The 17,057-nt window shown below is 50.7% G+C and overlaps 1 protein-coding gene across 1 annotated transcript; it reads right to left on the bottom strand.

Annotated features, from left to right (window-relative positions):
* Positions 1 to 951: 951 nt before the first annotated feature.
* Positions 952 to 11,233, bottom strand: BHLHE40 (basic helix-loop-helix family member e40). The gene is made up of 5 exons (XM_040358641.1): positions 10,929 to 11,233; positions 9,076 to 9,151; positions 7,174 to 7,281; positions 4,088 to 4,199; positions 952 to 2,618 (listed from the first exon to the last, which is right to left on the bottom strand). Exons 1-5 carry the CDS (start codon positions 10,985 to 10,987, stop codon positions 1,876 to 1,878), a joined length of 1,098 nt encoding a protein of 365 aa, XP_040214575.1. The 5' UTR covers positions 10,988 to 11,233; the 3' UTR covers positions 952 to 1,875.
* Between the last annotated feature and the right edge of the window lie 5,824 nt (positions 11,234 to 17,057).

The following is a 17,057-nucleotide window of genomic DNA, read 5'->3' on the forward strand; positions in this document are numbered from 1 at the left end:
CCAGACATAGGATGACGTCACGCCAGACATAGGATGACGTCACGCCAGACATAGGATGACGTCACGCCAGACATAGGATGACGTCACGCCAGTCATAGGATGAGGTCACGCCAGACATAGGATGACGTCACGCCAGTCATAGGATGACGTCACGCCAGACATAGGATGACGTCACGCCAGTCATAGGATGACGTCACGCCAGACATAGGATGACGTCACACCAGTCATAGGATGACGTCACACCAGACATAGGATGATGTCACACCAGACATAGGATGACGTCACACCAGTCATAGGATGACGTCACACCAGTCATAGGATGACGTCACCCCAGACATAGGATGACGTCACACCAGACATAGGATGACGTCACACCAGTCATAGGATGACGTCACGCCAGACATAGGATGAGGTCACACCAGTCATAGGATGAGGTCACACCAGTCATAGGATGACGTCACACCAGTCATAGGATGATGTCACACCAGACATTTGGGGGGTATTTGTACTGGGAGGTGATTTGGGGGGTATTTGTATTGGGGGGAGATTTGTGTGTGGGGGGGTTTATAACCCTTTATTACTCCACCCTTAATGAAAAAAATAAAGTTTTAGTTTAGTTCAACTTTAACGTGAAGTACTTTGCTAAAGCACTGCGTATCATAACCAACTGCCATTTTTGGCAGTTGCTGACTGGAATGACAGTTGGGGCCACACATACCTGCCAGTTCCTGAGTGGCCAGAGGAATGACAGTTGGGGCCACACATACCTGCCAGTTCCTGAGTGGCCACAGGAATGACATTTGGGGCCACACATACCTGCCAGTTCCTGAGTGGCCAGAGGAATGACAGTTGGGGGCCACACATACCTGGCAGGTAAAGGCATTTCTATCCTGGGATTTCCGGTGAATTATTTTCGGCATTTCTATGCGGTAAATAAAAACAAAACAACGATTCAAGAAATAGATTTATTTATCTGAAAAATATTTTCTGACTCTGCTCTCCTGGAGCCGTGGAAGGGGGAGGGGGGGGGAATCCAGGAGAGAAAACGTTTAAAGTGCAATCATAAATTTATGGAACCTCCAGCCCCACCACCAGGGGCCACTCAGCTGCCCTCAGGGGCCCTTTTCAATGTTTTTTTTTCTTAAAGTCTCTTCAAGTTCAGTGCTGAAGGAAAGGTCCTTCAAGGTTGAGAAGGTCTTGGAATCCCGGGAATGAAGGTCTTGGAATCCCGGGATGAAGGTCTTGGAATCCCGGGATGAAGGTCTTGGAATCCCGGGAATGAAGGTCTTGGAATCCCGGGATGAAGGTCTTGGATTACCGGGAATGAAGGTTTTGGAATCCCAGGAATGAAGGTCTATGATACCCGGGAATGAAAGTCTTGGAATCCCGGAAAAAAGGTCTTGGAATCCTGGGATGAAGGTCTTGGATTACCGGGAATGAAGCTGGATTTGGTGACCTTTAGAACCTCAAACCATCTCAGAGAATTACAGCAGAAAAAGACCAATGAAGAGTCCCGGCTGCCCGTCGGGTATCACCGGTTAGTCCTCGGCTGCCCGTCGGGTATCACTGGTTAGTCCTCGGCTGCCCGTCGGGTATCACCGGTTAGTCCTCGGCTGCCACCATTTCTTTTGGTTTCGGAAGTGGCGGCAACCATCCTTTGCTCTTCTGAAGGAACTCTCCACATCTTTGAGGACTCCAACTTTTACCACGTGGGCAGACTCTGCGACGACGGCCACAAGATGTGGCACCTCGACACCTGCCTGACTCCTAGAACCTACCGGAAACGGCCTCGCTCGAAGCGGCAAGTCTTGTTTGGTGGCCTAGGAGTCCTTGGATCGGTTTTCTGCACACCGATGCTTCTGTGACCACTTACAGTCAGTCCTTGGTGTCCCCACCTACCGCTGGCACCTGTTTGAGGGCTTGTAAGAGGGCCGAGGAGTCCATGGTGGGTATGGATGTTGGGGAGTGCACCAGTGCCATCCGGTCTTGGTTCAGCAGACCCGATTGTGCCAAATTGGGGTACAGCATTGGCATAGACCCGGGGTACCAGCATTTTTCCAGCATGGGCAAATAGGCTGAGGCAGAGGGGGGTATAAAATAAAAGGGAAGGCAGAAAGGTGGGTGATTGGGGTAAGGCCCCATCCCAGACAGGTCACCGTTGTCGAAGCGCGTTTCGTCCTCCGTCACCTCCATCCTTGGCCTCTTTTTTGGACTCTCTTCGTGTTCTTGTTTTATAAGCCTATCCAGAGCCATGGGGGTGGTGTTCCCTTCCTTCAGGGCTCCTCCCTGTTCCTGAGCTCCCTCCCCCTTGTCCGCCTCTCCTCCGTACCCGCTGTCAGTGTCCGTATCCGTACCGCTCTGTTCCCCGCAGCTCAGGGGGGCGGCTCGGCAGATGACCGGGACGCAGTTGGCGGCTTGGGCTTTAGGACTGGGCTTCTCGCTGATTTTGGTGGTTTCAGGGGTGCCGTGGCTGAGATCAGAGGCCACGCGGTGCAGGTGTGCCACAAGCTCACGTTTATCCCCGCCTTTGAGGAACCTCAGAGCTTCCTCCGCACACAACTGGAACCCGGACCGAAACATTTCCTCCCCAGAAGATCGATTCCCATCAGAGGAGCAACCTGGAGGAAGAAGAGCGAAAGAACATCAACCTCCTGACAGGCAATGTGAGACCCTCTACAACATACAACAGGGGCTCCAAACTGGGGCCCGGGGCCCTTTGCTTACTTTTATCCCCTGGGGCACTACTTATTCCATGATACCAACAATGGGGCATAATCCCCCCCCCACTGAGACCAGTGAAGGGGCATACTTTCCCCCCAATGACACAAATGATGGGACACTATTCCTCCCACTGACACCAATGATGGGACACTATTCCTCCCACTGACACCAATGATGGGACACTATTCCTCCCACTGACACCAATGATTGGGGCACTATTCCTCCCACTGATACCAATGATGGGACACTATTCCTCCCACTGACACCAATGATGGGACACTATTCCCCCCCACTGACACCAATGATGGGACACTATTCCTCACACTGACACCAATGATGGGACACTATTCCTCCCACTGACACCAATGATGGGACACTATTCCTCCCACTGACACCAATGATGGGACACTATTCCTCCCACTGACACCAATGATGGGACACTATTCCTCCCACTGACACTAATGATGGGACACTATTCCTCCCACTGACACCAATGATGGGACACTGTTCCTCCCACTGACACCAATGATGGGACACTATTCCTCCCACTGACACCAATGATGGGACACTATTCCTCCCACTGACACCAATGATGGGACACTGTTCCTCCCACTGACACCAATGATGGGACACTATTCCTCCCACTGACACCAATGATGGGACACTATTCCTCCCACTGACACCAATGATGGGACACTATTCCTCCCACTGACACCAATGATAGGACACTATTCCTCCCACTGACACCAATGATGGGACACTATTCCTCCCACTGACACCAATGATGGGACACTATTCCTCCCACTGACACCAATGATGGGACACTATTCCTCCCACTGACACCAATGATGGGACACTATTCCTCCCACTGACACCAATGATGGGACACTCCCCCCCCCCCCAACATTAACAAAGGAGCACAATTCATCCCAATAACACCAACAATTGGGTCCAATGGCACCAATAATGGGCCCCCCCCTAAAGCCCAAGGAATAGTAAAGTGGCCCCTGTGTAGAAGGTTTGGAGACCCCTCTTCTACAACCTAAATACAAAGTCAATGCAGCCAAGAGACTTCCCGTATCATAGAACATCGTCTCTGGCAATGTATGGAGAGCAAATCTTGTATTTCTGGTTTTGGATATGGAAGTTCTAGAGGGAATTTCTCCTCCCTTTGGAGAGATTTTCACCCACTTCCTGCTGTGTCTCTGGAACAGGAAGTGAGGGCAAATGTCTGCAAAGGGCATACAGAGGACCCCTGAAAATAAATGTATTTTCTCCTGCAGATTTCTCAGCAATGGCGGCACGAGGGCAGAATGGAAAGAATCTCACAGTCCCCCCGATAATGAGAAGATGAGGGGCCACTCACCATCCTGGAGGCTCAGGATCTGTTGCTGCTGCTGCTCTATCAGGTTGGACAAGGACTGGACGTGTTTGAGGGTCAGTTCCAGGACCACGGCTTTCTCCAGATGTCCCAGAGTCTGCAAGAAGGAGAGGAAGAGTTAGAGATCCGTCTAAAGAGATTCACAGAGATTCATCTACAGAGATCCACAGAGATTCATCTACAGAGATCCACAGAGATCCATCTACAGAGATCCATCTAAAGATCCACAGAGATTCATCTACAAAGATTCATCTAAAGAGATCCACAGAGATTCGTCCACAGAGATTCACAGAGATTCATCTAAAGAGATCCACAGAGATTAATCTACAGAGATCCGTCTACAGAGATTCATCTACAGAGATCCACAGAGATCCACAGAGATTCATCTACAGAGATTCATCTACAGAGATCCACAGAGATTAATCTACAGAGATCCACAGAGATTCATCTACAGAGATCCACAGAGATTAATCTACAGAGATCCACAGAGATTCATCTACAGAGATCCACAGAGATTAATCTACAGAGATCCACAGAGATTCATCTACAGAGATCCACAGAGATTCATCTACAGAGATCCGTCTACAGAGATTCATCTACAGAGATCCGTCTACAGAGATTCATCTACAGAGATCCGTCTACAGAGATCCACAGAGATTCATCTAAAGAGATCCACAGAGATTCATCTACAGAGATCCGCCTACAGAGATCTACAGAGATTCATCTACAGAGATCTGTCTACAGAGATCCGTCTACAGAGATCCGTCTACAGAGATTCATCTACAGAGATCTGTCTACAGAGATCCGTCTACAGAGATCCGTCTACAGAGATTCATCTACAGAGATTCATCTAAAGAGATCCACAGAGATTCATCTACAGAGATCCATCTAAAGAGATCCATCTACAGAGATCCGTCTACAGAGATCTACAGAGATTCATCCACAGAGATCCGCCTACAGAGATCCGTCTACAGAGATCCACAGAGATCCGTCTACAGAGATTCATCTAACGAGATCCGCCTACAGAGTTTTCCTCGCTTCCCCCGTGGATGTCACATGCAGAGCGTCTCTTGGATGTCACATGCAGAGCGTCTCTTGGATGTCACATGCAGAGCGTCTCATGGCTGTCACATGCAGAGCGTCTCTTGGATGTCACATGCAGAGCGTCTCATGGATGTCACATGCAGAGCGTCTCTTGGATGTCACATGCAGAGCGTCTCTTGGCTGTCACATGCAGAGCGTCTCATGGCTGTCACATGCAGAGCGTCTCATGGCTGTCACATGCAGAGCGTCTCATGGATGTCACATGCAGAGCGTCTCATGGATGTCACATGCAGAGCGTCTCTTGGCTGTCACATGCAGAGCGTCTCATGGCTGTCACATGCAGAGCGTCTCTTGGATGTCACATGCAGAGCGTCTCTTGGCTGTCACATGCAGAGCGTCTCATGGCTGTCACATGCAGAGCGTCTCATGGCTGTCACATGCAGAGCGTCTCATGGATGTCACATGCAGAGCGTCTCATGGATGTCACATGCAGAGCGTCTCTTGGCTGTCACATGCAGAGCGTCTCATGGCTGTCACATGCAGAGCGTCTCATGGCTGTCACATGCAGAGCGTCTCTTGGCTGTCACATGCAGAGCGTCTCATGGATGTCACATGCAGAGCGTCTCTTGGCTGTCACATGCAGAGCGTCTCATGGCTGTCACATGCAGAGCGTCTCATGGATGTCACATGCAGAGCGTCTCATGGCTGTCACATGCAGAGCGTCTCATGGCTGTCACATGCAGAGCGTCTCATGGCTGTCACATGCAGAGCGTCTCATGGCTGTCACATGCAGAGCGTCTCATGGCTGTCACATGCAGAGCGTCTCATGGCTGTCACATGCAGAGCGTCTCATGGCTGTCACATGAAGCCGGCGCAGAGTCATGTGATGCGACTATTGTGAAAACAACTTCCGAATGATCAGCGTCACAAAATCATTTATTGGGAGGACATTATTGGGGGGACTTTATTGGGAGGACATTATTGGGAGGACATTATTGGGAGGACATTATTGGGGGGACATTATTGGGGGGACATTATTTTGGGGACATTATTGGGGGGACATTATTGGGAGGACATTATTGAGGTGACATTATTGGGAGGACATTATTGGGGGGACATTATTGGGAGGACATTATTGGGGGGACATTATTGGGAGGACATTATTGGGGGGACATTATTGGGGGGACATTATTGAGGTGACATTATTGGGGGGACATTATTGGGAGGACATTATTGGGAGGACATTATTGGGGGGACATTATTGAGGTGACATTATTGGGGGGACATTATTGGGAGGACATTATTGGGAGGACATTATTGGGGGGACATTATTGGGAGGACATTATTGGGAGGACATTATTTTGGGGACATTATTGGGAGGACTTTATTGGGAGGACATTATTTTGGGGACATTATTGGGGGGACATTATTTTGGGGACATTATTGGGGGGACATTATTGGGAGGACATTATTGAGGTGACATTATTGGGAGGACATTATTGGGGGGACATTATTGGGAGGACATTATTGGGGGGACATTATTGGGAGGACATTATTGGGGGGACATTATTGGGGGGACATTATTGAGGTGACATTATTGGGGGGACATTATTGGGAGGACATTATTGGGAGGACATTATTGGGGGGACATTATTGAGGTGACATTATTGGGGGGACATTATTGGGAGGACATTATTGGGAGGACATTATTGGGGTGACATTATTGAGGTGACATTATTTTGGGGACATTATTGGGGGGACATTATTGGGAGGACATTATTGGGAGGACATTATTTTGGGGACATTATTGGGGGGACATTATTGGGGGGACATTATTGGGAGGACATTATTGGGAGGACATTATTGGGAGGACATTATTGGGAGGACATTATTGGGGTGACATTATTGAGGTGACATTATTGGGGGGACATTATTGGGAGGACATTATTGGGAGGACATTATTGGGGGGACATTATTTTGGGGACATTATTGGGGTGACATTTGGGGCGGCGCCCCTTTTCACTCACCGTGAGTTTGAGGTGCTCCGGCAGCAGGTCCTTCAGCTGCGCTATGCACTCGTTGATGCGATCTCGGCGCTTCTTCTCGATAAGTCGGTGGGGCAGTTTGTAGGTTTCCTGCGGAGAAAGAGAAGAGCGTTGAGTTTTCTGTCGGAAGAACACGCTGCCCCCTGGGGGCCAGTCGGCGGCTCTGCGCGCAGCCTACATGTGAGAGTACACGTGAGCGCCCGTCTGATCTGTACAGAGCGGAGGGGGCGTGCGGAGGAACGTGCCGAGACGCCACACCAAACAGGTACACAATGTACTCTACACCCCGAGCGCCACAAAATATCCACCAATCAATGAAGAGACAAGAAAAAGATCGAATATCACAATTCCCATCATTAATAAAATAGAGAGCGCTACAAACTGAAACACCCCTCAGTCTCCACACCGGGACTGGATTAATTAAATGTGATTGGATGAGGGGTGCGTGTGATAAGATGAGGGGTGCGTGTGATAAGATGGGGGGTGCGTGTGATAAGATGGGGGGGTGCGTGTGATAAGATGAGGGGGTGCTTGTGATAAGATGAGGGGTGCATGTGATAAGATGAGGGGTGCGTGTGATAAGATGAGGGGTGCGTGTGATAAGATGAGGGGTGCGTGTGATAAGATGAGGGGTGCGTGTGATAAGATGGGGGGTGCGTGTGATAAGATGAGGGGTGCGTGTGATAAGATGAGGGGTGCGTGTGATAAGATGGGGGGTGCGTGTGATAAGATGAGGGGTGCGTGTGATAAGATGGGGGGGTGCGTGTGATAAGATGGGGGGTGCGTGTGATAAGATGAGGGGTGCATGTGATAAGATGGGGGGTGCTTGTGTGATAAGATGGGGGGTGCGTGTGACAAGATGGGGGGTGCGTGTGATAAGATGAGGGGTGCGTGTGATAAGATGAGGGGTGCGTGTGATAAGATGAGGGGTGCTTGTGATAAGATGAGGGGTGCGTGTGATAAGATGAGGGGTGCGTGTGATAAGATGAGGGGTGATAAGATGAGGGGTGCGTGTGATAAGATGAGGGGTGCGTGTGATAAGATGAGGGGTGCGTGTGATAAGATGAGGGGTGAGTGTGATAAGATGAGGGGTGCGTGTGATAAGATTAGGGGTGCTTGTGATAAGATGAGGGGTGCGTGTGACAAGATGGGGAGTGCGTGTGATAAGATGAGGGTTGCGTGTGATAAGATGGGGGGGTGCGTGTGATAAGATGAGGGGTGCGTGTGATAAGATGAGGGGTGCGTGTGATAAGATGAGTAGTGCGTGTGATAAGATGAGGGGTGCGTGTGATAAGATGAGGGGTGCGTGTGATAAGATGGGGGGGTGCGTGTGATAAGATGAGGGGTGCGTGTGATAAGATGAGGGGTGCATGTGATAAGATGAGGGGTGCTTGTGATAAGATGGGGGGTGCGTGTGATAAGATGAGGGGGTGCTTGTGATAAGATGAGGGGTGCGTGTGATAAGATGGGGGGTGCGTGTGATAAGATGAGGGGTGCGTGTGATAAGATGAGGGGTGCGTGTGATAAGATGAGGGGTGCGTGTGATAAGATGGGGGTGCTTGTGATAAGATGAGGGGTGCGTGTGATAAGATGAGGGGTGCGTGTGATAAGATGAGGGGTGCGTGTGATAAGATGAGGGGTGCTTGTGATAAGATGAGTAGTGCGTGTGATAAGATAAGGGGTGCGTGTGATTGGATGAGGGGTGCTTGTGATAAGATGAGGGGTGCGTGTGATAAGATGAGGGGTGCGTGTGATAAGATGAGGGGCGCTTCCAGAGACAGAATTAGGTTTTGCAGGGCCGTCTGCACTGAACTTTCTAAATTAAGATGCCACACTGGCTTCCCTACATGGATTCCCGGCACAGTTCAGAAAAGCGCGGCGTACCTTTCCGCCGCCGTCGTCGCACCTCTTCATTCCTTTGCGGGATTTGAACACCGGATACAAGTGGGAGAATTCCATCCTGAAAGGAGAGACAACAGCGGGTCAGAGGGAGACGCGACATTCACACGGCGAGCGATTATTATCAACATTTTGTATGCAAATCCTTGCGCAGGCGCAAAATCATTTCCAGGGACTGGAAGGCGGCGTGTCAAACGTCCCACACACCTGTCAATCATCCGGCGCCGATCCCGACGTGTCATCGGGTCGTATTATAAAGGGATTTGCATATTAAATGTTACTTTGTAAAAGAAATATTAATGACACAAAGTAACTCATCAAAGATTTACATTTCCTCAAGGCGACTCCAAAATAATAATAGAAATATTTACATCTTATTATTATTTATATAGCGCCATCAATTTACACAGATATTGTACTTTTATATCATTATATAATGAATAATATTCTCAAATTAAAAACATTTACATTGTAATTCTTTAATATTAATACAAAGCGACGTGCAAACTGTTGGCGCTAAATAAATCCTCAATAATAATATTAATAAGCAAACTGAACTTCGAGAAAAATATTTACAATTAAATCTTTAATAATAAAACCCCAATAATAAAAATATTCAAATTGATATTTTTTATATTAATACCCCCAATAATAACAATATTCCTATTTTTATCTTTACTATTAATACCCCAATAATAAAAATAATTACATTTATATCTTTAATATGAATACCCCGATATTAACAATATTTACATTTTTATCTTTGATATTAACACCCCAAATAATAAAAAATATTTATATCTTGTAATACGAATACCCCAAATAAACTTAAAATAGAACTGTTTGCATTTCCAGTTCTGTTTTTAAATGAATATCAGACTTTTTATCAGAAATGAAGGGATATCGATGGCGCCACTTAAAAAAAAAAAAATTTTTGGATAAAATCTCCCCGACCTGCTCCTGGGAATTGCGGGCAGATGGCGACTATTCTTTGGGAGTCTGCTCACCTTTGGCGCTGCCCGCTGATTTCATGGCAGTTGTATTGTATTGATGGGCACCCCTGGGGTTCTGCTGCAGGGGAGATCTATTTAAATGGGCACCCCTGGGGTTCTGCTTCAGGTGAGACCTATGTGGATGGGCACCCCTGGGGTTCTGCTACAGGGAAAATCTATACAAATGGGCACCCCTGTGTTTCTGCTTCAGGTGAGACCTATCTGGATGGGCACCCCTGGGGTTCTGCTGCAGGGGAGACATATCTGGATGGGCACCCCTGGGGTTCTGCTTCAGGTGAGACCTATGTGGATGGGCACCCCTGGGGTTCTGCTACAGGGAAAATCTATACAAATGGGCACCCCTGTGTTTCTGCTTCAGGTGAGACCTATCTGGATGGGCACCCCTGGGGTTCTGCTGCAGGTGAGACCTATCTGGATGGGCACCCCTGGGGTTCTGCTGCAGGGGAGACATATCTGGATGGGCACCACTGGGGTTCTGCTGCAGGTGAGACCTATCTGGATGGGGTTCTGCTGCAGGTGAGACCTATCTGGATGGGCACCCCTGGGGTTCTGCTGCAGGGGAGACATATCTGGATGGGCACCACTGGGGTTCTGCTGCAGGTGAGACCTATCTGGATGGGGTTCTGCTGCAGGGGAGATCTATCTGGATGGGGTTCTGCTTCATAGGAGACCTATCTGGATGGGCACCCCTGGGGTTCTGCTTCAGGTGAGACCTATGTGGATGGGCACCCCTGGGGTTCTGCTGCAGGGGAGACCTATCCAGGGATATTCTTTTATTCTCAGGGTGATGCTCTTTAGCATTCCAGACACAAGCAGGGAACTTACCCAGACAGGGATCTGTCCAGACAGGGTGGTGGAGGTTGGCTGCTGGAGACTCTGTCCATGCCAAGACGATAAGACTTTAGTTCCTGGCGGGTATCCGGTATGTGGGTGTCCGGTAGGTAGGTGTCCGGTATGCGGGTGTCCGGTAGGTGGGTATCCGGTAGGGTCCTATGTGGGTATCCGGTAGGGTGCAATGTCCATAGACTGGGGTGTCCGGGTGGCGGTCCGGGTGCACAGGCTCAGGAGTTGCTGTCTGTCAGCTCCTCTCTGCCTTTAGCCAGTTCTGATGCTTTTAGCAGCTCCAGCTTCTGGTTAAATGGGTGGGAGGGGATGTTTTGCACCGGTGGGGGGGTGAGGGGGGGGGGAGTGGTGTGTCCCTCCCTGTGACAGCCGCACGCCCAATGCCAAGTGAGCCAGATGCTGTGCCTGTCATATGAAGCTCACGTGCCCTTCAGTGCAGCCGCCTGTTCTCAGCTCAGAGCAGCACTGGGGTGTGGAGAGGACAGGAGGAGGCAGGAGACACCGAGTCACGGGGACACCGAGTCACGGGGACACCATGAGCCCCGCAGGGGGGGGAGGGGCATGGGAGGGAAATAAAAAGTTCACAAAGAAAGTCGATGGTTTCCAACAATTGTGATTATGTAAGAATCGCACTGTATGTCCTGACAGTATACTGTACACCCGACACCCGCCAATAAACACAAGCAATTAATAAACCGATAATTAAAATCCAGAGAGCAATAAAAAAGAAGAACAAACAATAAATGAAATCCTCTTTATGTAACGCGGCGTGTCATAATAAATGTGCGGCTAATAATACAAAAGAACACAATGTAACAATTTATGGAACACAAAACCTCGCGGATGTTTAATGTTTCCAAAAAAATATAAAAATGTATTGTACCCCCCCCCTCCCCCCCCCAAAAAAAAATATAAACTTAACCCCTTCATTACTGGGCACTTAAACCCCCTTCCTGCCCAGACCCATTTTCAGCGCTGACGCAATTTGAATGACAATTGCGCGGTCATACAACGCTGTACCCAAATTATATGTTTATAATTTTTTTCCCACAAATAGAGATTTTCTTTTGGTGGTATTTGATCACCTCTGCGGTTTTTATTTTCTGCGCTTTAAACGAAAAAAAACTCAATTTTTTACTTTTTGTTATAATAATATCCCAATTAAAAAAAAAATGAAAAATTTCCCTCGGTTTAGGGCGATACGTATTCTTCTACATATTTTTGGTAAAAAAAATCACAATAAGCGTTTATCGATTGGTTTGCGCAAAAGTTATAGCGCCTACAAAATAGGGGATAGATTTATGATTTTTTTTTATTTTTTACTGCAAATGGCGGTGATCTGCGATTTTTTTGTCAGGACTGCGATATTGCGGCGGACACATCGGACACTTTTGACACCATTCACATTTATACAGCGATCAGCGCTATAAAAATGCACTAATTACTGTATAAATGTGACTGGCAGGGAAGGGGTTAACACTAGGGGGTGAGGAAGGGGTTAAATGTGTATCCTGGGTGTGTTCTAACTGTGTGGGGGGAGGGGGGTGACTGGGGGAGGTGACGGATCGGTGTTCCTATGTACAAGGGACACAGATCAGTCTCCTCTCTCCCTGACAGGACGTGGAGCTCTGTGTTTACACACCATCATTACACAGAGCTCCACGTCCCTGCTGTCACCGCCGATCGTGGGTATCCGGTGGACATCGCAGCCGCCAGGCACACGCATCGGCTCCCCAGCGACAGTGTTTACCCGCTGCGCGCCCCCCAGAGGCGCGCGCAGGGAATGTAGGTAGCAGGACGTCCACCCGGCACTTGAGAGCCGCGCTGTGGACGTCTTTCCTCTACAGCGTGGGTCTCAAGTGGTTAAAGTCTCATTTTTTTTGTTGTTAAAAAAACAAACATGTTCTACTTACCTCCTCTCTGTAATGGATTTGCACAGAGCAGCCCCGATCCTCCTCTTCTCGGGTCCCTCGCCAGTGCTCCAGGCCCCTCCCTCCTGCCAACAGCTCCCTGTGACCATTCAGACACAGAGCCATAGCCCAGCCCCCCCCCCCTTTCTCCTCTCCTCATTGGCTGACTGACTTTGATTGACAGCAGTGGGAGCCAATGGCGCTGTGCTGCTGTCTCAGCCAATAAGGAGGGAGAGTCCCGGGCAGCCGAGACACTCCTGCAACATCGCTGGATCCAGAGGGGGCTCAGGTAAGTTATTAGGTGGGTGAGGGAGGGGGGAGGGGCATACAGAAGGCTTTTTATCTTAATGCATAGAAAATACCTTCTGCCTTCAAAGTGATTGTAAACCTCAGACATGAAATCTGAACACAGCATGTCCCTCTATAGCGGGGGCTTTAGGAGGGGGCGTGGCCTGTACCCAGTGGGAGGAGAAAAGATCCCAACGTCAGTGGAGAAAAATAATGCGCCATTGTTTTGGTGAGAGTGGTTGCACCCTATTATTGGTGTCATTGGGAGGAATTGGACCCCCATCATTGGTGTCAGTGGGAGGAATTGGACCCCATTATTGGGGTGCAGTGAAACAGCGGCACTGACTTTATTCACCTATGTCCCGAAAGTGAAAAAAAAAGTCCCTCCTTCGCTCCCACCTCCTGGGCCCCCCTGTTTAGCTGAGGGGCCCTGGGCCCCCCTTTTTAGTTGATGGTGCCTGGGCCCCCGATATTGTTGATGCGGACTGGGCCCCCCTTTTTAGTTGGTGGGGCCTGGCCCCAGTACTGGTTCTAGTGCCTTATTACGGCCCTGGTCCCCACCTACAGTATTTCGAGATGGTAAAGTCTGGGCGGGACCAACCTGTAAAGTGGGTGTGGTTTGTAGGTGGACCCGATGTGTCCGGTGGGCGGGGTTAGCCGTGTTTTGGGGTCCGGGATTCATATTGTCGGGAGATTTGTACATTTTATAAATAATAAAGAAAACAATAAATACAAAATCTATAAAATTCAATTGATATATTTTCATTCTGCCCCTCCCCCATCCAGAATGTCACATTTTCCCTCCAATATGGCGGCCTCTTGCGGCTGACCTCGGCGCGGCGTTTGTGTAAATCGGCGAGTTAATCGCTGAAACGTCAGCAGCTCAGGCAAGGCCGTGCATGTGCCTCCTCCTGAGAGACGACATTATATAACCGGCTCTCCGCACCTCGCCAATCCGGCTTAACGCACAACCGCCCCATTGATGGAGAGGGGATTAGACCCGCTGGGCTGTGACCTGACTGCAGGAAACCCCCTCCCCCCCCCCCCGCCCGTCACATCAGGACCGACTTCTCCTCCTCGCCTGCCAACAATTCTTCCCGGGACCAGACAACGCACCCCTCTCATTGGTCAGCGAGAGCTCCGTGTGCGGTGAGGGGCCCCTTCACACCAGATAAAGGGGCCCGTCATCCTGCGGGGGGCGTCCTTCACACCAAATAAAGGGGGCGCATTCCCGCCCGTCATCCTGCGGGGGGCGCCCTTCACACCAAATAAAGGGGGGCGCATTCCCGCCCGTCATCCTGCGGGGGTGCATCCTTCACATCAGATAAAGGGGGGCGCCTTCCTGCCCGTCATCCTGCGGGGGGCGCCCTTCACACCAAATAAAGGGGGGCGCATTCCCGCCCGTCATCCTGCGGGGGTGCATCCTTCACATCAGATAAAGGGGGGCGCCTTCCTGCCCGTCATCCTGCGGGGGACGTCCTTCACACCAGATAAAGGGGGGCGCATTCCCGCCCGTCATCCTGCGGGGGGCGTCCTTCACACCAGCAAGCTGCGCTTTTCTTGCACGGGTATAAAAACGCAGCGCAGCACGTGAAAGCCAAGAGAAGGAAGAGATCCGAGGAAGTGAAAACACTAAGAAAGGCGCAGCGCAAACGCACGTAAAACGCGCGCCAAAAGAAAGTGCATCGAAACGCACGTCATGGCGCCGGGTGTGAGGGGCCCCGAGGGCTCTGCGGGTGCAATGGAGGGCGTTCCCCGCAGGCGGTGTGCAGGGCAGGCTACGGGAGCGGCAGTGAGCGAGCGCGTTTCTGTGCGTTTTTCCGGCATGCAGCGTCGGGGCGAAGTTCATCCAACACTCGGGGCAAAGATGCCAAACTGCCCCCCCCATCCCCCGTCCCTCAGGGGCAGCCGTGTAACAGAGCACCCCCAAACCTCCAAACCAGCCGTCCCTCCTGCCCACCCCTTTATCCTGGCTCTGGGTGCAGGTAGGACAGCCCACTATGTTTCCTGCTAAAGAGCAACGCGTTTCTGTGGCTGGGAAAGTGCGTGACGTGCGCAGGAAGCCAACTTCAGTGGGCCGTCCTACGCATTAGAAAATGTTCCTGACAAAAATGCGCGGTACTCCATCACCAATGCGTTTCGCCATTAATCCCCCAGCCCGACGGTCCCTGGCCCCGCCCCTTTCACTGATTGGATCTCAGTTCCTTCAATTATGGGGGTTTAGACTCACATGTGGGCGTTACTTATGCAAATACAGCCTGCCTAGTAACGCCCACTCCTCCAGACTGACGCCCCACCCATCAAGGCCTTGTGATATTTGCATAACTCCTCCCACTGCTTGCTGGTCCGCCCCTTTAATTGAAATTCAGTTCCTTCAATTATGGGGGTTCAGCTACACATGTGGGCGTTACCTATGCAAATGCAGCCTGCCTGGGCACGCCCACTCCTCCAGACTGACGCCCACCCACCAAGGCAGTGTGATATTTGTATAACTCCTCCCGCTGCTTGCTGGTCCGCCCCTTTCATTCATTGGATTTCAGCTCCTTAATTTTTTGGGGGTTCAGCCACACACTTCATTGGCAGCCTGCCTAGGAACGCCCACTCCTCCAGACTGACGCCCCACCCATCAAGGCCTTGTGATATTTGCATAACTAACTCCTCCCGCTGCTTGCTGGCCCACCACTTTCATTCATTTGATTTCAGATCCTTAATTTTTTTAGGGTTCAGCATCACATGTGGGCGTCCCCTATGCAAATGCAACCTGCCTAGGAACGCCCACTCCTCCAGACTGACACCCACCTACCAAGGCTTTGTGATATTTGCATAACTCCTCCCGCTGCTTGCTGGTCCGCCCCTTTCATTCGATTTCAGATCCTTAATTTTTTGGGGGTCGGCTACACATGTGGGCGTCACCTATGCAAATGCAGCCTGCCTGGGAACGCCCACTCCTCCAGACTGACACGCCCCTTTCATTCATTGGATCTCAGTTCCTTCAATTATGGAGGTTCAGCATCACATGTGGGTGTTACCTATGCAAATGCAGCCTGCCTGGGAACGCCCACTCCTCCAGACTGACGCCCCCACCCATCAAGGCATTGTGATATTTGCATAACTCCTCCCACTGCTTGCATCAGGCCTGAGGACATCAGGCTGACGCGGTGCGGGATTTGCAGCGTTTCCACCAATCGCACGCCGCTCATGCCAACCGCGGCGGGCGTGGAGGTTAACCACACCCCCAAAAACAGTTGGCAAATCGCAGTGCGATTGGTGGAATCGGATCGCATGGATGTTCACAATACCAGTGCGGAATAAATAAGTGCACCCCTTTCATGCGGTGCGATTCGTCATACGAAATGAAGGGGCTCAGAGCGCCCTACAAGGAATCGCATGCGTAAATAGGAACGCGGTGCGATTCTTCTCTGCTTCACATGTGGCGCCGCATCAGTGCGATTCTAGGCAGAGGGCTCCTGAGAGGAGAAAGAGGCTGGGGGCTGGGATGTTTTCTATGTCCGGCCCCTCCCACCGGCCACGATCTGGCCCCTCCCACCGGCCACGATCTGCCCCCTCCCACCGGCCACGATCTGGCCCCTCCCACCGGCCACGATCCGCCCCCTCCCCCCAGCCACGATCCGGCCCCTCCCACCAGCCACGATCCGGCCCCTCCCACCAGCCACGATCCGGCCCCTCCCACCAGCCACGATCCGGCCCCTCCCCCCAGCCACGATCCGGCCCCTCCCCCCAGCCACAATCCGGCCCCTCCCACCAGCCACAATCCGGCCCCTCCCACCAGCCACGATCTGCCTGCATTGCATAGAGAAGCACAGAGAGACGGTGATGACATCATAGTGTATAAAATGAAGAATGTGAGAAAAATGGAAACATTGTATTTATAAAAACGTCATTGTGTTGATGA

This window comes from Rana temporaria, chromosome 7 (genome assembly GCF_905171775.1).
Source record: "Rana temporaria chromosome 7, aRanTem1.1, whole genome shotgun sequence".
Taxonomy (NCBI): domain Eukaryota; kingdom Metazoa; phylum Chordata; class Amphibia; order Anura; family Ranidae; genus Rana; species Rana temporaria.

Excerpts from the sequence above, each read along its gene's own strand:
- BHLHE40 (XM_040358641.1), bottom strand. The coding sequence starts at position 10,987 with ATGGACAGAGTCTCCAGCAGCCAACCTCCACCACCCTGTCTGGACAGA. Across the intron at positions 9,152-10,928 it reads CTGGACAGATCCCTGTCTGG|GATGGAATTCTCCCACTTGT; the intron begins GTAAGTTCCCTG and ends CTCTCCTTTCAG. Across the intron at positions 7,282-9,075 it reads GCGACGACGGCGGCGGAAAG|GAAACCTACAAACTGCCCCA; the intron begins GTACGCCGCGCT and ends CTTTCTCCGCAG.